Raw genomic sequence first — 25,033 nt, 5'->3', positions numbered from 1 at the left:
TAGGGGTAAATTAGAGCTAAATAACAGCACAGAACACTGAGAGCCAGGACTGGTGGCTGTAAACAAACTTTATGGGTCCACAGGAAACATGGCCACACCCATTAAGTGGATATGCAGCTAATTAAAGTCATGCTGGATTATGGTTGTTGTCAGATTAGAGAGGTTCAACCTGTACTTTTTAGCAAGGCCAACAGTGAAAAAAGGAGAGAGCTGAATTCTTTTATTCCTTGCTTATCATAAACAGCCCTGCTTACTAAATTCTAGTCAATTGCAAGGGTGTAAACCCACTGAGGATAGAACCTGGCCTGCAGAATGCATTATGTTGATGCACAAGAAGGAAAGAATCTAGCTTGGTCTTCAGAGCTCAGGTTAAATTTGCATAGCTGGTAATTAAAAAAAATCCAACATTTGGGTCAATTTTTTGTTGTTGTTGCTGTTGATATAAATGAGTAAAACACCACTGGTGCCCATTTACACCAACAGAGAATTTAATATTTACATTGCAGCCTATGAACTAATCGGCCTGAGATCCCATCATGCAAGGCACTGCACCGATCTAAAGTAAATGAAAGTCACTGTGCCCCAAACAGTTTACAACAAAAAGGCTGGCCCTTTTTTTGCAGCCGCTCCACATTCAATCTGGAATCACTGAGACACAAAGTTTAAGAGCCCTTTTCCAGACTGGTATTGTGCTTTATGATGAAGGCAAGGACTGCTTGTATACAGTGATGGGACTATACCAAAGCATTCTAATACATATTGGAGCCCAGCCAAATGGAGGCAGATTTCCTGGAGCAGTCCCAGGAATCTGATGGCCCGTGTGAAGTTGAAGTGGATTTATTTCAAACGACACCAGAAACTACAAACATTCACAAACACAGCACAGCACCAATGTTCATGTTGAAGAGTCTCTTTTGTTCACAGGCATGAACAGCTTTCCCAGCTGAATGAGGGGTATGAAACAGAGTGGAAATCTGAAATGAATAGTCTTTTCTGGTGTAATACAGATGGTTTATAGACATGGGGGACTCAATATTCCCTGTGCTTTAATTATTAATCAATCCCAGATATGGTAAAACAGAATATTACATTAATTATGAATAATGAATCCTAGTCTCAAACCTTGCTCATATTTCTTAGAAAAATAACCAGATGGTTTTGGGGTGTGGTTTTTTTTTTTTTTGGTTGCTGTTTTGTTTTGTTTTGTTTTGTTTTTTGCCTCAATACAACGAGAACAGAGAACTCTCTGAATGTTTAGTGGAAGAATGAAAAATCACAAACTCTATGATCTCTTTTGCTCTCAAATGAATCCTCAGCAGGAACTGCTTCAGAGACTTATCATTCATCATCAAATCCACCCTTAGTTGAGGAAAAAGCAGTTTCTAAGTATACAGTAAATTCTTTCATATCCAGCATTCTATCATCTGGAACTCTCAAATACCCAGCATTTTAACCACAAGTAAATTTTAGTTCTGTTAAGTACAGGACAATGAAAGTAAACAGCAAATACAGCATAAGTATACAATATACAATACTACCGTGGTTGGTAAATAAAGTACTCTGCATACATTTTTGTTTGTTTCTTGATATCTAGTCTTATTTTTCTTCAGTGTTATGCATTGCTAGGTATAACTCTCTATTATCCAGAATATTTGAATATCTGGCAGCCTCCCAATCCTGGGGCTGCCACATATGAGTTTATTGTAATTTGGCTCAAAAGACACTTGAATACAGCAATGAAAATTGTTGTGATTCCATTTTTAAATGCTCTCTTTGATTTGAAAGGACTTGCACTATTTTATGGAATTATTTCACATTCTAATTTCCATTACTGCAGTGTAAATCTGGAATCAGTGGAGTTAGCCCAGGCTTATGATAATGTAGCTGATACCAGAATCTGGCCTAAAACAACATTCTTAGCCATAATACCTAGAGACACAGAATAGGGGCACAATACTAAGTCCGTTCCTTAACTGTTACATTCCTTCTACAGAATGGGAACGTATTATGCAGCAGAATAAGATGTCCGAGCCTACATTGCCCTACTCCAGTGCATGTGCCACAGCTGTGCTGTCCACGATGCCCAGGTAATGCACATTTACAGTACCATAATGTATCATCTCAGACACTAATGCCTTTTCTTCAAGGCAGGGAAGCTGCTTAGCTGAGACCTCAACTTTTATGTTATATTTCTTAAAACTACTTTGCACTTTGTGCCTCTCATACAAGACTCTCAAAACATTTGGCAATTGTTAATTTGTTAAGCTTCACAATAATCCTGTTAAGTAAATATTTTAATTACCAATGATAAAGATAGGGGATGGAATCCAGAATGTGACCTGCAATGTGCTCTATTATGCTGGGGTATGGAAAGCCGGGAACTTCCACGGAAAAAACCCCAGCATACACTTCTTTTATAATAGGAGGGAGATGCGTTCTAGCTTATAGTAAGCCCCAGTATTTCCTATGGTGGTTTCTTCATCATGCTTTGCATGACAAGGGTGCTAAGATTTATTTTTAACATGGTCACTTACACATTGTGCTGCATTAATAAGTAGTTGTTCCAAAATGCCATGACAATGTGCAGCTGTGTAACATCCCTGTACATTTAGCCCTCTGTTTTGTAGCCTAGTGTAGTTCTGTAATTAAGGACTGCTATAAGTCACAGAAGCAGAGCTGTTGAAGTTTATGACAATATAAATCTGATTAGTTACTGTATAGTAAATTCTTGCAGTCTGTATGTTTATTAGTCACTGTGTGAAGGAGGTTATGCAGAATCTTTAATAAATCCCACGATGGCCTAAAGGTTTGACTGGATTTTTTCCCCTACGCTTGTCTCTTAATGGCACCCCTCGTTTCCATCTATAAAAAGCTATTTATGCAGTGCCATATAAAGGGTGTTTATTTGGCTCTCTCCAGAGAGAGCTTCATTGTGTGTGGAAAGACCCATTCCACTACTGTAACATGTGAGGAGAGGGCAGTAAGTAAGAAGAGGGCTGTGAACTTGGGAGTCAGTTTACAACTCATCAGGGCTAGGAGAATATTTGAAGTACCAGACACAGTACGAGCATAAGCCGCTGGTCTGTGTGTTACATTCACCCTCCATGCCCAATCCAGAGGATGTGAATCTGTTATGGCTCTCAGCTACCAAGTATGGCTCTGGGAGCATCTCATGGCTCTAGGTCCCTAGCTCAATGCTTTGAGTCAGTCAAGATCACAGCTGTCGCACAAGCTCAACTGATTAAATTGGCTACATCTATCTCCTCATCTCTCCTGACTCCACTTGGGAGATTACAAATCACGTGTGTGGGATTAAGATTAAGGCAGGTAACCTGAAGCCCCTTGCAGATGAAGGAATTATTCTGCCTCTTTCTGGACCTTTGTCAATACTTATCATTTCTAAACCTCAGTGGTTTCCTGATCACGTAGCCACAGTCTACACAGCCAAGTTATTCCGGAATAGTTGATTCTGGAGTTATTATTCCAAAATAAACTATTTCAGAATAATGCATGTACACTACAGGGAAGCCCCAGAATAAGAAAAATTTATTCCAAAACAGTATGGTTACACACAATAGAGCCTATTTCAGATTGGCGCCCAATCTGAAATACGGTGTCTACACAGCAGAATTATTTCAGAATAAGCTGTTCCAGAATACCATATTTTGAAATAGCCCTTATTCCCTGTCTACACAGTCTCTACTCCAAAATATCTATTTTCAGATAGGCACTATTCTTTGTACAATGAGGTTTACCAAATTCGGAATAAGCCCTCTCTTATTTCAAAATTATTTTGAAATAGCAGTTGTATAGTGTAGATGCTTGCAACATTACTTTGAAATAACAGCTGTTATTTCAAAATAACTTTGCTGTGCATAAAGATCCTTAGTGTGCTCAAGCCAGCTTTCTCACTTAGGCTGCGTCTACACGTGCACGCTACTTCGAAGTAGCGGCAGTAACTTCGAAATAGCGCCCGTCACGTCTACACGTGTTGGGCGCTATTTCGAAGTTGAAATTGACGTTAGGCGGCGAGACGTCGAAGTCGCTAACCCCATGAGGGGATGGGAATAGCGCCCTACTTCGACGTTCAACATCGAAGTAGGGACGTGTAGACCATCCGCGTCCCGCAACATCGAAATAGCGGGGTCCTCCATGGCGGCCATCAGCTGGGGGGTTGAGAGATACTCTCTCTCCAGCCCTTGCGGGGCTCTGTGGTCACCGTGGGCAGCAGCCCTTAGCCCAGGGCTTCTGGCTGCTGCTGCTGCAGCTGGGGGTCCGTGCTGCATATACAGGGTCTGCAACTAGTTGTTGGCTCTGTGTATCTTGCACTGTTTAATGAAAGTGTGTCTGGGAGGGGCCCTTTAAGGGAGCGACTTGCTGTTGAGTCCGCCCCGTGACCCTGTCTGCAGCTGTGCCTGGCTCCCTTATTTCGATGTGTGCTACTTTGCCGTGTAGACGTTCCCTCGCTGTGCCTATTTCGATGTTGGGCTGAGCAACGCCGAAGTTGAACATCGACGTTGCCAGCCCTGGAGGACGTGTAGACGTTATTCATCGAAATAGCCTATTTCGATGTCGCAACATCGAAATAAGCTATTTCGATGTTGGCTGCACGTGTAGACGTAGCCTTAGTCTCCACACACACAGAAGTGCATCTGACACTTGGTGCCCATTTCTCCTGTTCCTGGTGCTTTTAATTGTCTGCACAGAAGTACCATCTGGAGCATTCTGGAGGTCCTCAAGAAAGGGAGAGACAGTCATCCTTCTCCCTAGCTGCATTTAGACATTATGTTCCTCTCTAGGAATGGGCCACTGGATTTTTTATTACACACCACCTTAGCGACTGTTACATTAGCAAGTTACCAGTCACTTTTTGTTTGGAACATCTTTTCTCACTTGCAAACAGAGACTATATGTTTGGCATTCTTTTGGTATTTCTCTTCTTTTAGTATCCTGCTGCACAGCTCTTTAGAGGCAAGACAGTGTCTTTGCTATGTTTGCACAGTGCCCAGCACAATGTGCATTAGCCCCAGGTGCTACCATAACGAATACTAAAGACTTCAGAATTATCTGATCTAAGACATTCTCTACAAATTAGCGATCTCAATAAAGGCCTGAGAAAGTGTACTGCAATATTCTAACAATGCTAAGTATGTATCCTTTGACATTCCCAGGGCTCTTTTATCAAATCAAGTGGAGGTGTTTGTATTATTTTTTGCTATCATAGCAGGTATTGGACATCAAATTGATAGGTCAAAAATTGCCAGAAAGACCTACTCATGAAATGTGTGCCACTATCCCTTCTTAACTCATTCAAAACCCCATTGCAATTAAACTTTCATATAGAGTGAGTTATCACATTGCTAACTGATGTGTTGGGCAGCAACTCATTTCAACATGTGAACAATCATCCACCAAAGAGTAACCTTTTTACTTTTAATTCAAATATGTCTGCACCACCCTTGGACCAATGGTGTTATCTCATATGGTGTCAGTGGTTCTTTTGCATGACCATAGATTTCACACTTGGATGTCTTATCTTTAGTAGTATTCATGACTGACAAGGATAGGAAAATCAGGCACTATTCTCGCACTGCTCGATTCAGATTATGTGCTCCTGGGGTGTGGGAGTATGATGCAATGTCCTTTAGGCAGAATCCCCTGATATGCAGGAATTTCATCTCTATGGTCCAAATAAATCTTCTTGCTTTGAACATCCTGGAGCTTTGCCATTGGTCATCATTTGCATTACCATCCTATGCAATATTCAGTCACGTATATTTCTCCTCAAAGCTTCCCAAACTGCATTTCAGAATAGGGTAGTACTTGAGTCATGCGATCTCAGACTCTTACACCTGCTGATACACAAGCACTGTATAGCGTAATCCCCGCAAATAAAGCCTTCCTTATTTAATACAACAAAGGTAATGCCGGGAGGCAGGAACATTAGTTGAGAACTGGGACTTCATACTAACCCAAGTGAGAGCAGGGCTGTTGCTGGGGGAGTGGGGGCAAAGGGGCAGTTGCCCTGGGACCCAGCATTGCAAAGAGGCCTGGAGCTCCAGCCACCATGACTACTTTGGCAGTGGCAGTGGCTGGCGCTCCAGGCCCTTTGAAGTGCTGCCAGCACTGCTCTGTCACTCCACATGGTGTGAGGAGGTGGGGCCAGTGCTACTAACTCTTCTAGGCCCTATCCCTTCCACTCTTGGCACAGCCCCTTCCAGGGTACAAAGCCCCCCCCCCCGCCCCCGGCGCCTTGCCTGGGGCCTGTGGTGGCTATCAGCCCCGCTGGGTGAGCAAAGCTACTGATAGGGGGAAGTTGGCAATGGCATCCTCTTGGAATTAAGATCTCCTCCAGACAAAGCATCATGGGCCTTGCTGGCACTGAAAGTTGCAATCTCCCCTTGTTGGGATGAATTTTACCAAATTTCACATGTGCATGTTAAATACAACACATCTTCTAATTTTCACCAATGTCTCACAGCTGCTGCTAGAGGTTCAAAGCAAACCTTTCCATAATCTTTCCATGTTTGTTGTCCTTTGAAGCTTAGTCTCATTTTGCTGATAAATCCAGGGTCTGTGTTTTATTATTCTCCATTTTCAGCTCTGGGAACTATTGGCTTTATTACCTGAATTAGATTATCCTGATAAAACAAGGATCTTCTAGAAAGCTGAGATCATTTTTCATTTGGTGCAGAACAATGGAAAGCTTTGTGGTCTGTGCATGTTCAGAAGCACAGGTACCAGAGGATAGATATCCTTATCTGAAAGGGCATCAAAACAGTTGGTACCCTTGCTTACAATCTGAAATGACTAACGAATTAGCTTACAAGTGGGCATGGAATCTAAACTCCTTACTTGCACCTAAAGCTTGTCCATCCAGATGAAGGTGGAAATACTTCTGCAGGATGCAATAAGGGAGCTTTGCATTGCAACTGCTTGACCTGGATCAGTTCTGTTAATAATTAGGGAACTTCCATTTGCAGGACTGTCTGAATGGCACCATTCATGGAAACAAAACATCCCGATTAGTTTTTAAGACATGTAGATGAATCCTTTAGTCAAGACATTCTGATGGACAACAAATTTATAAATGTAACTAATTTAAAATACAAACTATGCTTTCTCTACATTGAACAATGTACCTGAGTCGTTCCAATATGGAGCAGTCCAAGTTTCATTTAAGATGATAAAGTGAATATTTGAATACATCTACATTTGAGAGTTTTGTCAATAAAACCCAGGTTTGGTCAATAAAACTCATGGAGCATCCACACTAAAAATGCATTCTGTCTACGTACTGTCAACAGAACTCGGTACTTTTGTCGACAGCCTTCTGCCAGATCAGGGAGAACGCCTTTCTCGACACAATCTGTCAACAAAAAAGCCGTGAAGACACTCCAGGGGGCCCTCTGTCAGCAGACAGGGCTTCCAGGTCACCAAGCAGCCCTGTCTGCTGTGCTTCCACTTGGCTGTTCTGTCGAGAGAAGGCCGAGCAGTCTGGCGGCTCTCTGTTGACAGAGCAGATCGACAGAGCGATCCACTCTCATGTGTGGCCGTGATATGTTGACAGAATTTTTGTTGGAAGATCTCTTCCACCAGTAACTTCTGTTGACAGATCGCTGTAGTGTAGATATAGCCATAATGTCACAAACTTACAATCAGAGTAAAAATGTACTCTTCCCTGTTTAGACAGGATTTCCATATTCTACCATGGGGGTATTCATTGAGAAGGAGGCAGGAGGCCAGAATGAGAAAAATGTCACACAGACATCTGCCAGCTTTCTTTAGTTCTTCAAAGCAGCTTTCCTGATGGTTGAGACTAAGAGGGTAGCATACTGTGCTTTGTGATTCCTGGGGTTGGGTGTTTGCATGCACCTTCCTACCCATGTCTCCTGCACCCCATTCCTTTCTTTCCTCGTTCCTGCTCCCTGAATTCAGTGTTCTAGTTTCTTGGGAGATGGGTGGGCACATAGCATTGGATGTGGGTAGTTACTCAAAGCCTGCTGCTACCTACCTGCCATTTGGATGGTTATGTTTTGTTTGGCCTGTTGCTGACTTACCTGGTACCTGGCTATTATGCCTTTTCACTGACCATGTCCTTCTTCGATTTCCTCTTGTTTTGGGATTGGTGTTCTGAGGAGCATCAAAGCATTATGGTGACCAGTGCTTCTATTCTGAAACTGATGCTGTCCACTCATTTATGCCTGTTCACTGGTGATCTTTCCCCAGAATTTTCTGAACAAGGTACAGATCCCTCAGCTCTTTCTCCTAAATTACCCTTGCTGCAGAATTGCTTTGGCCAGGATGGGTATTGATGTTTCTGGTGGACTTCCAGAGCCCACGCTCTCCTTTGTGGCAGCTGCACACTGTCTCAGCGAGAAACTTGGCACAGCAGATTCTGTTCTGCTAAGGAGGAAAACATTTTTAAAGCTTGCCAGCAGCCCAGTGAAACCATAGCCGTGTCTACACGTGCACGCTACTTCGAAGTAGCAGCACTAACTTCGAAATAGCGCCCGTCACGGCTACACGTGTTGGGCGCTATTTCGATGTTAACATCAACGTTAGGCGGCGAGACGTCAAAGCCGCTAACCCCATGAGGGGATAGGAATAGCGCGCTACTTCGACGTTCAACGTCGAAGTAGGGACCGTGTAGTCATTGCGCGTCCCGCAACATCGAAATTGTGGGGTCCTCCATGGCGGCCATCAGCTGGGGGGTTGAGAGACGCTGTCTCTCCAGCCCCTGCGGGGTTCTATGGTCACCGTGTGCAGCAGCCCTTAGCCCAGAGCTTCTGGCTGCTGCTGCTGCAGCGGGGGATCCATGCTGCATGCACAGGGTCTGCAACTCGTTGTCGGCTCTGTGAGCCTTGTGCTGTTTGGTGCAAGTGTGTCTGGGAGGGGCCCTTTAAGGGAGCGGCTGGCTGTTGAGTCCACCCTGTGACCCTGTCTGCAGCTGTGCCTGGCACCCCTATTTCAATGTGTGCTACTTTGGCGTGTAGACGTTCCCTCTCTGCGCCTATTTCGATGTGGTGCTGCGCAACGTCGATGTTGAACATCGACGTTGCCAGCCCTGGAGGACGTGTGGACATTATTCATCGAAATAGCCTATTTCGATGTCTCCACATCGAAATAGGCTACTTCGAAGTAGGCTTCACGTGTAGACGTAGCCCATGTGTGAGTAGGCATGCTGTGTGTGGCAGGTGGCCCAGGACGGTGAACTGGGGGATGTTATGATGATCCTGCTCAGGAATATTTGTGATTGGTCTCACCAATAACCACCTGGGTGAACAATTACTAAGTGAAGATGCTAGGCTTCTAACTCCTGAAGCCGCAGTCACTAACAGGGAGGCATTGAAGATGGCTTAGACTTAGACAGAGTCATATGGTGCTCCATAGTCTTCATAGCAAAAGTTGGTAGCTCCTCACTTTTTCAGCTGTGGTAGTGTGTGTCACTTGCCCAATCTCTCTGTCTGTCTGTCTAGTACTGCTGTGTACGAGAAATGCTGTATTCTGGGATGGTAGGAAGGTAGGACACTGGGAATGTGCCATGGGACATTGCTTCCCTATAGTGGGAGGCCTGAAATGTATATGGAACTACATGAGACTACCTTTAATAGGGACCCTGATGTGTCCCTAGCAGAACTAAATACTAGAAAAGCAAGAAGAAGTCCTGGGGCACCTTATAGGCTAACACATAGTTTGGAGCATAAGCTTTCGTGGCCAAAGAAAGTAGGTCTTTGCCCACGAAAGCTTATGGCCCAAAATATCTGTTAGTCTACAAGCTGCCACAGGGCTTCTTGTTGTTTTTGAAGATACGGACTAACACAACTACCTCTTTGATAAATACTAGAATGTCCATACTGGGTATGAAAGGTGGTCGTGCACTCATCTCCTTTCCAGATGCATACAAAGTTATATGCTTTACAGAGGTCAAGCTTCAGGAAAATCTTAACAGAGTAGAACCTCTCAGAGTTAATTGATCTGGGGTAGAGATACTGGTTGCACACTGATTTTGTTTAGCATCTTAGGGATGCATCCACTTAGGATGCAGGGACTCATCTTTTTTACAAAATTGATCAGTATTCTATCTGGAGGGGTGGATGGATGCACAAACCCCTTTCAAAGGTCCTCCTGAAGGTAATCCTGGAGGGCCTCTAGCTTGGGCTCTGCAAGAGAGTAGGTGTGGCCAAAAAGACCCTCTGTTCCCAATGAAAGATTAGTGGGTCAGTCATAATCACAATGGAGCAGTGAGATACTAGTTTTCTTCTTGTCCAACATGTCAAGTGAGACTTGGAACCTGACTGGTGTCACAGAAGCTATACACAGAAATACAGAAGATGCTGCAGTCACAGACGAATTTATCAGATAGTAGAATGTCTGGTTCTCAAGGAGGTGGGGCAGAGTGGCAGGTGGGGTGACTTGCCCTTGCAGGATTGTCATCTATGCCTGCAGATTCTGTATGGTACCCACTAACTTTGAGAGGGACATGGGCTTGTTGGGATCCCTGCTCACAGAGCCAGACTCCTATTTCACTGAATGATCACTTTCTTTTAGCTGGGCTGCTCAAACTGTCAGAAAACTAGAGTGTAGGCTGTCTTGTCTAATGGTTGGAGCCGGAGTCAGGCCCAGTGGCTGGATTCTAAATGCCAGAGATTGTCAGAACCAGGAACAAAGGCTGAGGGGAAGAACTATTTCTAGAGCCAAGATTTGAGACAGAGTTGGAGCCAGAGATTAGAACCAACGGTCAGAACCAGATTACCTGCAGATCTGCACAATTACTATGCCTGCATGTAAAAACTGGACATTCATATACTCATAGAGCAACTGAAGTCTATTAGTGGGAAGAACAAAGACTGGGCACATAGTTGCACAAACAAGTTGGGTGCAAAACAGCATAACTGACATTTGAAAATGGGTCTCACGAGTTCAGGAAAACGAGTGGGTTTGATATTTTGAGTATGAAGTATGTCCAAATGTCACAGACTCAGAGCATCAGCAAGTAGAGACTGACTATCCTGCAACTGCTCATTTACTCATTAGCAGCAACATGTAAATCTCAGAACCCCTGAAGGTTGGGGTCACGTAAGTAAGCTTTTCTGAACTTCTTAGTGCCCCAAATCTGAACAAGAAACATAAGAAAAGGCTTTCCTAGATGGTTTCCATTACTTCCTGATACTCAGATTTAACTCAAGGTTCAGGGTTGTTCTGCACGTCACCCATAATACTCAGGCCCACCAAAGGGAGGAGGTTGAGTGGAAGGAAACAGGGACAGTTGCCTCAGGGCCCTGCATTTCAAAGGGGCCCAGAGCTCTGGCCACTGCCACTGCTACTTTCGCAGTGGCCGTGGCCACAGCTCCAGTCCCCTTTGAAGTGCCACATAGCTGTGATGAGCGGGGGGGGGGCGGGGCACTAAGGCCTGACTGTCCTAGGCACTCCCCCTTCCACCCTTGGTCCTGCCCCTTCCAGGGGTACAGAGCTGTGTTCCCCTTCCACCTTGTCCTGGAGCCTGCAGTGGCTGTTGGCCTTCCTGATAATACTAAATTTATTAGCACTGCTTGCTAATCTCCCCAGGTGGAATTGTTACACCCAATATCTTGTGGTCATTTTAAAAAGTCTGTTTGAACCTCATCTCCTCAATATGCCCATGAAATAAATCAATATCTATATGCACAGATTAGGCAGTTGCAATTTCTCAGTACTTTGGACTGCCATGATACCTTGTTGAGAATTTTTCAAGGTTATTCGGTGAAAGACAGATTTGGCACGGCATCAAAAGTGTTCCAAGGACAGCTCAAAATGCATCAAGACTCCATGCAGTGGGAAGGCTGGGGAAACAATTTATACAATGGTTCAGACTTAGAGCATGAACTAAAATGTAGCTACATAGAAAGTGTTTTTTTTTTAATAGTTCCCCTCAGACATGTGTTAGGTCATTTTTTATGCTGCCATAAAAGAAAATACAGGAAATTAAACCTCACAAAAATATATTAAAATAACACGGCATCTGACTGTAACCCAAGAAAGCTTAAAAACAGCCCATGAACATTTAGCCTTACAGGGCATCCTTAACTCAGCTCAGTATGAATACTGCCCAGGTAAGGCACTGCTGGTCCCTTCAAGAAGTAGGTGATCTTACACATGCCACAGACTGGTTGCATTAAAGACCAAAGTGTTCCCCTTATCTTTCAGTTGCCTTGTTCTTTCTGACTTTAACCCAGTCATTGAAGTTACTTTAATACAAGGTGTTTTGTGATTTAATATCCTTAACACCTGCATCTCCAGAGCTGCTCATATGGATTCTGTTAGTACTTATGTTCATGGCTATGTGATAGTGGATAGCTTTTCAATTGAAATTTATTGTCACCCTCAGCCACGCCTCAAACACAAGGCAATTAAATTGCATCCAAAAAATGCCAGACCTGGCACCACATTAGTGATATGTTATTTACATTTCAGATTTATACAAAATGAGATTGTGACACATGAACTAGACTATTTGTATATGAAATGGATATACTTCCACTGCATTTGGGCAAGGTCTATGAAAAAAGGATGCAGTTAATATGCACCACCCCCCAGAAATGCTAATGAATAAAACAGAAAAATTATTCAGAAGATGAAATCACTAATTAAATGGACTTTAGATCCCTGTGGTGGATTGAGGACTGGCTGGAATTGCAGGCTATCATTTTAAGAGTGTGGCCTGGTCTTGGTGCTAGGCTAAGGGTCTCTGTAGTGAAGTGTCTGGAAACATCAGTTTGAAGACAGCCAGTTACAGTAAGGTGTGTCTCTTGGCTTCAGGGAGCAGCCTGTTTTCTCTTTGTGGCTACATCTACACTAGGGGAAAACTTCAAAATGGCCATGCTAATGGCCAAATCGGAGAATAAGGGGATTTTGATGCTTGCAGGGTCCTTTCGAAAAGGACCCCCACGTAGACAAGCCACGCGCAAGCAAAACATGGCACTTTCAGCTGGCAGCATGCTAATGAGCTGCTGAATATTCATTTCTCATTAATATTCTCCTATTTGGCCATTTCGAAGTTTTCCCCCAGTGTAGATGTAACCGGTGTGGTTTTGGGTTCTTGTGTGCTATTTTTTTGAATTAAGAAGTGAAGTAGTGTTAAATTGCAACTTTCCAGACTCAATGTTTGATGTTTTAATGTAATTTTTGTGTATGTGTTGTGAACCTAATTGTACTGAGGACTAACAGTAGGAGGAAAGAGAATAAATTAAGCAAAGGAAAATTTAGAGAGAAAAACAATCAATTAGTTCTGCTACTCCATGCAAAAATCTCCCACAGGTCTCTTATTACAAATGTTTATTCGAATTTAAAATGGTAAATCCTTAGAAGATGTGCTTCATTAGTGCAACGTAGATGGTCTTCTCCACGTCCAATTCCTATGGTCCCATGGGAGAGTGAAGCAGGATTTACCTCTGATGCTAAACTGACTATACAACAACGTGGCTGAGGTACTATTCAGGGACTAAGACACCTACAGCAGTGCTCTGCAACCGGTGGCCATGTCACACGCAACACTTAGTGTGCTTCACAGCCATGCACCAGGAGGTCCATCCGCCACTCTGCGCCCTACCACTTGGTGGGAGAAGTGCATGGCAGCAGTGGCCGTGGTGGCTGTGGTGAGGCAGCAGTGGTGGCAGTGGCTCTAGTGAGTTGCCAGCATCGAGTTAGAGCCGGGGGTAAGCTGGTGGTGCCTGGCTCTGGAGGGAGGGGTGGTGGATTGGGTTAGAGCAGGGCCTGGGGGTGCCTGGCTCTGGCCTCCATACAACCTAAGAATGGCCCCTACAAGACTTCACCAGGGTAGTGAGTCATCACGAAACAGCTCTGCCTTGCTTATGTCCCCTCTTGACCCAACCTTTTTGGCCAGCACCCACAACAGACAAAGCAGATGAAGTCCTAGGCCCCTCAAATCCCTGCCAGAATCCTGCATGTGCAGTGTGGGCAGTGTAGATGGCTGGCTGGGGTAGGCTCAGCATGGTCCAGGTGGCGCTGAGGGCTGACCGCCCAAGCCCCCAGCCCTCATGTGCAAGGCCACACTGCTCTTGGGGGCCCAGAGCCAAGCTCTCACACACACACTGTCCAGGGCCTGGCAGAGTCTTGCACCAGCCCTGACCATGAAAAACCTTCTGCAACCAGGAGCTGCTGCAAGAGTGGGATGTTTCTGGCAGAAATGGATCTGAGCTTGGACATGGGGTGATGGGAAGCTTAGTCCTGCTATACACCCACTTTACATCAGCTCTGCAGGTGTAAAGGACCCCAAAGACAATGGTGAATAGGGAGCCTGGATAGTCTGCTCGCAGGGTACATCTGTACTTATTGGGAGATCAACCCAGTCAGGGTTGATTTTCCAGGGTTCAATTTTGTGCACCTAGCAGGCACGTTGACCCCCTGTCCGCCTCATTGTCACGAGGAGTAAGGGAGGTCAAGGAGAGTGTTTCTCCCCTCGACCACCCTCAGTATCACAGAATCATAGATTCATAGAATACTAGGACTGGAAGGGACCCCGAAAGGCCATTGAGTCCAGCCCCCTGCCCCAATGGCAGGACCAAGTACTGTCTAAACCATCCCTGATAGACAACTATCTAACCTGTTCTTAAGTATCTCCAGCGATGGAGATTCCACAACCTCCCTTGGCAATTTATTCCACTGTCTGACCACTCTGACAGTTAGGAACTTTTTCTTAATGTCCAACCTAAACCTCCCTTGCTGCAGTTTAAGTCCATTGCCTCTTGTTCTATCCTCAGAGGCCAAAAAGAACAAGTTTTCTCCCTCCTCCTTATGACATCCTTTTAGATACCTGAAAACTGCTATCATGTCACCCCTCAATCTTCTCTTTTCCAAACTAAACAAGCCCAATTCTTTCAGCCTTTCTTCATAGGTCACATTTGCTAGACCTTTAATCATTCTTGTTGCTCTTTTCTGGACCCTCTCTAATTTCTCCACACCTTTCTTGAACTGCGGTGCCTACAACTGGACACAATACTCCAGCTGAGGCCTAACCAGTGCAGAGTAGAGTGGAAGAATGACTTCTCGTTGATCTTAGATATGTTGATTTCAGCTATGCAATTGTCACAGTTGGAACTGTGTGTCTAGGATCAACGTTCAGGTCTAGTGTAGACCTGATTTTAGGGCACATCTATATTTACCGGAAGATTGACATGCTGCATTCGATCTTCTGGAGTTCAATTTTGTGCATCTGGTGAAGATGGGTAAAATCAACCTCTCTGGGATTGGCCAATGACCCCTGTACTCCATGCTATCACGTGGAGTAAGGGATGTCACCGTGATACTAAAGAGGCTCAGACTATGCTAGGGACTGATTCTATGCAAATGCTGTAGCTAGAATTGTGTATCTGAAATCAACTATATTGCCTAGTGTAGACCTAGCCTTACATGCTAGGTCAGCCTACTACTGTCATTGTTCTTCATTTTCAGTGGGGCTGCAAGAGGAGAGATGAAAGCAGAATTCAGCCCTTCTCTGTTGTAGTAAAATGTCTTGAAATCTTGAATAAAAGGCTCTATACAATTACTATCTCAAAGAATTATTATTCATTTGATCCACTTCCCACATAAACGTGATTTTCTTTAAAACAAAAAGCATCAAATATTTTTTAGAAATAGAATTTTAGGTTCAACTAAAATGTCCAAGAGTGAGGAGGGGCAACAATACATTTATAGACTCCAGCGTAAATAAAGTCAGAACTGATCTACTCTGTCCTAGATTCTCATCTCAGGATGGAAGGCAATAGTTACTCCAGATTCACACCTACATAACAGATCAAAATCAGGTCCACCTTGTCTATCAACTCTTGTAGCAAGTCCCATTAATCCCTTGCTGTGGGATGACAGCCTCATCTCTTTAAATCTCCTGCAGCTGTGTTTTGGATATGCATGGCTCAGATTCTCAGTACTTACTTATTCTTCCATTACAAATGTGTCAGTGATATGGAATAGGCTGTCTCTGATCCACAGTTATCCCATTTTGTTGGCTCCTGGACAATACAGGGCAGAGTCTGACACTGGAAAGTTTCAGATTGGATAGTAGTTTTGAATATCCTTCATTTGGAATAACACTAGTGCTGAAATGAAAACTCTACCCTGCATAGGGCCTTTTTCCTGGCCACACTGTTTGCAGCACAGATTTTAACAGTGCAGGGGGCAAAAGGCTACATGCCATCTTTGTGGTGCTCTGATTCTTTGGCTGAATGGTGGCTAGTTCAAGCCCTGGTTTAAAAAATAGCAGCCTCAGGCCCGTCTGGACCTACATGTGGCATCCATCTTCCCCCGGGGGCTGTTCCATCAGCTAGAAGTAGCATACATATAGAGCCAGACATCTCTTCCTCCCGGCATACTCCCTACTTTGAGGCTGGAGGGGAATGGGGGTTGTAACAGAGTCACGAGGCCAGCTACCTGCAGAAGGAGTTTCAGACAAGTCAGATCCACTGGCTTTGTGGCCTCTTTGCAGGTGGAACAGCAAGAAGAGCTGTACAGGACTCCTGAATTATTCCCAATAGCTATAAAGACAAGAAGTTGCATGTAAAAGTTAACCTCAGACACTTATGTTGGGCCTGATCCTGTGAGATGCGGAGCAACTTTATCCTCCATTAAAGTCCCTAGATGTTGTAGCACCCAGCATCTCACAGGACTGGACCCTGGCAAGGCTTGCATTTCAAAGCTATTGCCCACTGTTGGGCCACAAAGAGATTCCACTCACACAGCTTTAAAATCTCAGAACTAGCTGTCTGTGTGAGGGAGATTCTCCTCCTGTCCAGTCAGGCTACTGTCTGCATCAGGCATGGCTGGGTCTCACATTCTGGCAATATCCAGGCATTGAAGTTCTCTTTCAGTTAAGTATCAGTGGGGTAGCCATGTTTATGCAATGCAATGCATCTGATGAAGTGGGTCTTCGCCCACGAAAGCTTATGCTCCAATATACCTGTTCATCTATAAGGTGCTACAGGACTTCTCATTGTTCCTCCAGTTAATGTCATCCAAAGTTGATCTACCTGTGCTCCTCCTGATGAAACAGATTTCAAATTCTTACCTTGCTTTACAAAGCTATGGCAAATAACGTCATTGGGTCTTACTATAATGCCAATTTGGACTAGCCTACTCTCTGTAAGAAGTTGTAGGCGGTATCAGCAGTTAGACAAGGCCTCAGAGAAGGCTTTCTGAAGCTAGTCATCAAATAAGTAAAACTGCTCACCATGCCATGTGCAGTGAGTGGCAAAGCTCCTTGAGGGTATAGGAACCTAGAAAGATTGTAAGTAAAACAGCATGCAAGAGAAAGGCATTTTTGCAACAGATGCCCCTGAATTAAAGCAAAAATGAATTTTTGAACTGAGTCAGAGAGTTCTGAAACACTTGCAGACTCCCTTGGCCTTCTATGCATAACTTCTATGATTAATTCCAAAAATATGTTTTTAAAAATTCAGGATCAGTCATCTCTCAAGTCATAAAATAGCAGAGAGGCTATTCACAGATCAGGTCCCAGTATGATAAATTTCTAGGATATTAAATGTTATTATTAACTGCATGTCATTTAGAACTCAACTGGATTTTTTAAGGACGGTTCTTACAACAAACTGCAAAAAGTAAGCCAGGCACAGTGTCTAGTGCTTTTGTCTGATGTTAACAGCCATCCCTGTCAGCAAATGACACTAGGGGACTTCAAATGTTGTAGTATAAAATAGTTTCTAAGGTGGTGAGCCAAGAGAGTTGGATTTTTAAAAATGACCTTTCACAGATGTTCTGGTGCTAAAATAGTAAGAGCATAAGCAATAGTAAGAGTACAGCAAAGTCCCTGCACATCCTTTACACCTATCAACTGCTATGTAAACAAAAGAAAGAACAATTTGGAGTAAGCTGAGTTATTTGGCTTAGCTGCCTAAAATGGTTAAGGACAATAAATCACTCAGGCTATGTCTAGTTTACCAAGAACTGTCAGCAAAAGATATGCATATTGTCAAACTCATATGCATATCTCTTGACAGTTCTGTCAGTAAAGGCTTTTCTGCCATTTGTCCCATCCATGTGTGACCAAAGGTGAGAAAACCCCCTCTGCTGAAACATATCTTCCTCCTCGTGGAATGAGGTGTACATGGATGTTGACAGAACACGCCCAACTGGCAGATCTCTTCCAACAGATCTGCTGTATGGACACGCACTCTGTTGACAAAACTCCCACAAAACTAAATCAGAGTAAGAAAATGTTGAAGTGGGGTGCTTACTTCGAAGCTGCAACCATCTACACTATCAATCTGTAATTTGAAGTCTGTACTTTGAAATTTGCACAATCACCATTACGCTAATGAGATGCTGAATATGCACGTTAACACCTCAGTAGCCTGTATTGAATGGGGGCATGTGTGGAAACAGCCCTTAACTAGTGCTAACTGAAATTCAAAGTTTGTAGAAGGAGAACATTTATATTTGTGAATTTGTTTATTTTGGTGGAAGTCTGATTTTTCTCCTTTTATTAAAAAATAGAGAATATTTGAAAGATAACAACATTTTCATTCGATATTCTGCCTGTCTATAAACCTAAAAGAGTCCTAGAGATAGGTGTGGCCTTTAACATTTTTCAACATAAGTTTATTTCCGTACAGTATTAAGATAGTTAAACCTGGTCACACATTTATCCTGTTGGCATTATGTAACTCTAATGCAATTACTAATAGATAAATATTGCTAAGGAACAGCCTGATCCTGATACCACTGAAGTCACAGGCAAAACCATGCATTGCATATTCACATCAGCAATGTAGATCTGGGCCCTTAGAGATAGACATCAATCCTGGGAACAAAGACACATTCTTTCCACTGATGCTATAAAAGTGTTAACACTTCACCCTCCAGCTTCACTTCCCTGCCCTGATAGCATGGAAGGTGGTAACAGAGGGTTCAGAATGAACCAAATGATGAAGAAGATTTGCAAATAGTTTTGCACAATACTTTTTATAAACAGATAATTACTACAAAATTATCCAACTGTATTAGATGCTATGCAAAGCTGAGAAAGCAATCCTTATTAGGAAACAGGGTTCACAGACAGCGGCTACATGCAGTTCTGTATAACTGTGGCTAATTAATTCTCACACATCTCGACCGAGGTATGGAATAACACATGCTGATATCGACATTCATGCCAAGTTCTTCCAAAATACAAACAGGCACTTACTAAAATTAAGCTCTCGTTCTGCAGGAGAACGGGATATCAGGAAGGAATCTGAAGTCCTCTAATTAGGTACAATATAAAGGGTGCACAAAAAAATTAGATGGCATGTTTTACTATCAGAGAAGCAATCACACATGGGAGGAGGGGGAGCGGGAGAGAGTGAAACTGCAACAGACAGAAGTTATATATAGACATACAGTATAAACAATGCTTCCTTACTGTTTTAGACAGGTGCTGTTTTTGCAGAGGAACACACACTCTCAGATATGGTCTCCAACACTCAGTTTGATGCCTTTTGCTGCAGGCATAGTGGTGAGGGCCCAAATTCTGTAATTCCTTATTCCCAAGCATGGGCATGCTCGGAGTCACAGACAGACATAAGGTCATATTTTCCCCTCTATGGTCAGCACAAGACTTATGAACCACTTAAGCCTTCACAGCAGAGGAGGATTTCACTTTGTGTCATAAATCCTAACAGGCTTTCATAGACACATGAAGGAGAGTGTGTTACAACTTCTCTGTTTCAGGTTTAACTTGTCTGGTTGATCATTCTAATGAGAAATACAGGTGTGTGAAATGATCTACTGGAAGAACTGGAATGTATGACAGAGCAGTGCATCTGATAGCTCCATCTGGAGAAGAGGGTATTCATGCTCTTGTCATTGTACCAGAGAGTTAGACATGGTACAGGCTCTAGACCGGGGTCAGCAAACCCCGGCACAGGTGACAAGAGTGGCACGTCAGCCAATATAAATCGGCATGTGAGGTGGGAATTCAGCCTCACCCCACCTCCCCCATGCAGCTGGGATCTTGCTCGAAGTCATGCTGCCTGTGGATCAGCAAAAGACCACCTAATGCTACCATCCACCACCTAAACGGTAAAGCTCTGCATCTTAATTTATTTATTAATGAAGGTGTTGTGAATAGAATAGGACTATTAGTGACTTTAAAAAATTATCATCAGCACTTGGACCATACAGAGAGGTCAAAAGGTCAAATTTCAGCACTTCGCCTCGGAAAGGTTGCTGACTTCTGCTCTAGACTATGTAAAGATCTTCCTGGAGCAAACAATTCAGTTTTCAAATGAAGTACTTTTAAGATATCAAGATACCACTGTGTCCATGTTAGTTTTGTCCTGCATGGAGAGGCCCATTCCATGTAGTCACTAAAATGTGTTCCTGATTAGCTCAGGCAGTTTCTTGTCCTCTCTGCTTCAGCACTAACAGACAAAAAGAGTCTCATGCTGAGCACTATGGAATTAACAGGTGCCGTTTTTCTTAGCTGAGAACAGAGATTAGAGGAACCAAGTGGGACTTGCAGTCTTGAACTGGTCCAGAATGAATTTCATCATCCCATTACTCCTCAATCATCTCTTTTTTCCCCACTCTTCCTGGCCCTTCCATGCTCATACAGAAACAGCTGCTCCTTTTAATTATCCTGGAAGTAGAGTTGACTCTGGATTGATTTTCAGATGAAAGCCAAGCCCAGGGTATTGGAAAATAAGGTCAAGATCAGGATTAGATGCAATGTGAACTTCCTGTTTGAAAGGTGGGTCTTTAGCTCTCCTCTGACCTCCCTATTTTCCGACAGATGCAAAGGCAGCCACTTTTACTTCTCAATCTGCACTTGGGTCGCTAGACTCATTAGGGATGCAATGCAGTTGCAGGCTTGTCAGTTGCAGAATGATTTCCTCCATCTGCTGCTGTCCTGAGACACATCAGGGACTCCACAATATTTCCACAGCCCTGTGCATAGGAGATAATTTCTTCTTCTGGAAGAAGGTTGTCTGTTTTACAGAGAGTCTTGTACAGTCCCTTCCACACACCAGAAACTTAATTCAGGACTATAACTCAATGGTTTTGAGAGCTGGTGATTTTATTTAGTAATGATACTCAAGATAAGTTGTCTGCAATAAAATTTACTTATGCATCCAACACTCTTACTCACTCTGAAAAAGTTGCAGGGAGCCTGCGCAAGCATTGGTCTTCATAAACTGCAGTCTATAGGCAGGTGACAAGAGAACAGCTTCCCAAATGGCAGAGGCAGAATGAACACAATGCTAATAGTTTGGGACCAGCTCTATGCCCAGTACTCTCAGAAATTCCATTGATATTATAACTGAGTGCCACAGGCTAGGGACATCCTGTGGCCAGGAAAGTTGCAGAGGTCAGAAGCACAATGTGGGCCATTCCCCATATAAAACTTCATACACTTTGAACATGTGGCTCCATCTCCCACAAGCCTTTGGCCACATTTTTATACTCACCATAAGGTCAGTTGCAGAAGGCCCCTGGAGTTATCCCTGCACAACTCTTTGGAGAAGGCAGAGTCCTTAGAAGCCTTCTTCTGCATTGCAATCTTCCTGGCTGTGGCTTGCCTGCCATCTATGCACAATGGGACACCACAGAATTTTGGCTTGAGTGATTATTCTCATGAATGTCTAGGTTTGTATCTAATTAGAGCAAGATACTCCAGAAAAGACATTGTTAACAAATCAAATCACACAGCAACCAAGTGCTGCATCCCCTGGGTCAGCAGGTTTTGTCATAGCTCTGTGTTATTTACAGTGAAAGATGAGACTGTATGACAGTTTCAGATATAAAGATTTTTAAAGGTACAGTGCACAATACACCTGGGGTATGTCTGTACTAGAGAGTTTTGTAGACAGAACTGGGGTTTCGGCGACAAAAGTCACAGTGCATCTACACACAAAATACATTTTGTTGACAGAAATTGTTGACAGAAATCTGTGTAGATGTTCCGGAGGGCTCTTCTGTTGACAGAATGCATTAAAAAACTGATCCGCTTTTATGTGTAGACAGGATTTGTCGATGAAGTTTTGTCAGAACATTTATTCCAACAGTAACTCTATAGACAGATGCTTCCATAAACCAAGAAAGTTTCCCCTTATGTTTGCTACCCACTTTTCAATGACAACTCTCCTATATCTCAGAGGGTCCCTTCTGCGATGGCCATACATAGTCCTCTAAAAGAGGACCCTAGCCATCAGCTACCTTTCCAACTTTAAGGTGTGAGTTGCCTCTTGCCTTTCTTACAGCACCTTAGCAAGCTAACAATGACCAAGAACTCAGACCTCGTTTCCCATTGTTTTCAGCAGGGTCCTCCTTTCTCTGGGCATGCAAAGAACCTGATTATCTTTCTTATGGCAAGAAACTGAGTTTTATTTCTTGACTCCAGAAACAGTAAGAGCTCCTTTCCTGTCCAAGATGGTACTAGTAGCTGAAAGCTTGGATGCCATAGCATCTGACAGAGTAGAAACAGAAGCCAGTGCAGCAGATTCGGGAATTAAGAGATTGATTTACCTTTCATGTTGGAAGGATATTAATAATAGGTACCAGAATATGGACAAATGAGTGTTCTGCTCCTGGACTGTTGAATGTTGCTGACAAACAGAAGTTTCCACATAACTGTACATGTCGTCCATCATAAAGCATGTCAAGGACATAAAGCTTAAGTACACTAAAATATCAAAGAAGAGAAAGATTGGAGGTTTGTATATCCATGCTTCAGCCATGCTTTTCCCTTTTGCTTTTCCTTATCACAGCAGAGAGCTATTTATGGAGGTGAAATAAATTCACAGACTAGAAATACAAATAGTAAACACACCTCCTAAAAAGATACAACCATGTACATGAAATACAAAGGGTAATTTAGGAGTACTAAATCCTCTAGTGCTTTGGCTAGCATAGCTCCTCCTCCTCCTCCTCCTCTAACTCTCTTTTTCATAGCAGGAGGCCCTGCACCAACATGCCAGGCTTTAAAATATTGAGTTTTGCACACACTGTACTTTTCTATTTGTCATTTATTAATTCCCCCCATGTTGAAAAGAATATTAATATGCAGTGGTGCCAGCATACCAAAACACACACTTTTATGGCAGGCTCTAAATATCAGAGTTTAAATCTAGCGCTGATAGTCTAAAAGCTTTTGCTTCTTAGGTTGAGGGCTCAGCTAAAAAGCCTGCATTCTTTGATGACATAATCATTTTGGAGAGGTTTGTCTGTGAAATGAGCTGGCAGATATTAAAGGGCTACTGCCAAACATGATGTTGCAGTTCATGTTTCTCTTGTGTGAAACCCCAAACCCACCAAATGAAATGTCAGCTGCATTCCTTGAAATCTGAAGTGATTCACTGACTCCAGAGAACAATCACGGCACTGTTGTTTTTATGGAGCTCTCCTGCTTTAAAATGCCTGTGCCCATTTCTGGAGGCTACAGTGACAAATGTAAATGAATCATGCCAGAGTCACAGCCCCACTCTACTCTCAAAGCATCACTCAGGAAACACAAAGGAAGCAGAAACTGCCCCCCAGCTCCCCCATTGAAGATTCCTGTGTGAAGTCCCATCACGGCGCACTGAGCATAGCCTGTAGCCCTGACCAGGACACGCATCACATATATGCAAGCTGGAAGACAACTCCTTTGGGACTTTCATCAACTGGTGTTAGTTAGAGCAGCCTCTAAGCTGCTTGAACTAGAGCTGGGGTTGCAGATGGCACAGAAGTCAGGCCATAGAAGAAAACCCAGACAATAATTCTGCTGAGCTGAGGCAGATGGTCCCAGAACTGGATCATGGCTGCCAAATTCTAGGCAGTTCTACATGTGATGGTGTATGCAAATTATTCAAGGGTCTAATTTGAATATTTGAAAATAATTTGTGTGCAAACATCAGGTTAACAAAACTGTGGACAGCAAGTTAAGATGAAAAATATCACTTTGCCAGCTGTGGTCAATGCTAGGAATTAAGCGTGGAAGCCACTGGGAACATGGCCCTCCAAGGTACATCTCTGTCTGGGCATATATGCTGGTAACAGAGTTTTACCATGATTTCTTTGCATAGTGCAGATAACCTGACTTTGCCTAACAGACATATTAGAACAGTGTTGTTCCCCCACATGGAGGCGATCAGAAAAAGTTAAGCTACAGTGTAGGTTGATAACATATGGCCTTGGTAGCATGGACTCATATGCTTAGACGGTCTGGTATTTGTACAGCACCAAGCACAAAGGGGTACTGGTCCATGCCTGAGTCTCCTTGGCACTACCACAAAGCAAATCATACTGGCTCTCCTGATAGAAGCAACCAGAACTGGATGGTTTTTGTTCAAAAATGCTAAAATGCATTTTGCTAAAAATGCAGATGGAGATTGATTGAAACATTTCACAAATTGTTGCGGCTGAAAAAAAGCTAAACAAACATTTCAAAATGTTTCACTTCAAAATGACTTTGTTTTGAAATTACCTGCAATGTTATTGTTAAAAAACTATTTTAAAAGTCCTCAAAATTAAAGTAAGTTTTATTTTAGGGCAAATGAAACATTTCATTTGACCAACAATGAATTCTTCCCACATGCCCCCACCCCCAAACTCCCAGAGCTTTATAGTTTGCAAAAAAAAGAAGCATAAAAATAAAAATACTCTAAGCTTAATTTAGGTCAGCTTGAAACTGTTTTTTAATATACAGCGAACCAAAGAATTGGATATTTAGCAGGTCCAGAGAAACTACATACACCATAACCTGTTCTAAGTCCACTCCTAACCATGACCACCTGTCCTTTTAGCTGACAAACACTACTGTGTGGTTGGCAATGCTGTGACACTGTTCCTTCAGTAGAAGTACTGTAGCAGTCTGAAATCATTCCCTCAATGCTACTATTGTATGTCGATTGTAGGTCTGCAAAAGACTAACAGCAGACACAGCCTTTCTTCTTTTTTTAAATCTGGTGCTCTGAGGTTAAGAAAAATAAAATAGCAGTTTAACATTACTTGAACGAGAAAGTTTTGTACCATGACTAAATTTGCCCACTTTCCATAAAGTAAT

At 43.2% G+C, this 25,033-nt stretch overlaps 1 protein-coding gene across 3 annotated transcripts in view; it reads left to right on the top strand.

Moving 5' to 3' along the window:
- Positions 1-25,033, top strand: part of CHRDL1 (chordin like 1) — a 55,544-nt gene that overhangs the window by 8,518 nt on the left and 21,993 nt on the right. For all 3 annotated transcript variants that reach the window (XM_075007674.1, XM_075007675.1, XM_075007673.1), the window contains exon 4: positions 1,994-2,087. In XM_075007674.1, coding sequence (XP_074863775.1) covers positions 1,994-2,087 — 94 coding nt within the window. The remainder of the gene's footprint in view (positions 1-1,993; positions 2,088-25,033) is intronic.

Source organism: Carettochelys insculpta, chromosome 13, assembly GCF_033958435.1.
Source record: "Carettochelys insculpta isolate YL-2023 chromosome 13, ASM3395843v1, whole genome shotgun sequence".
In the NCBI taxonomy this organism is placed as follows: domain Eukaryota; kingdom Metazoa; phylum Chordata; order Testudines; family Carettochelyidae; genus Carettochelys; species Carettochelys insculpta.
This window is presented reverse-complemented; position numbering and strand designations above follow the sequence as displayed.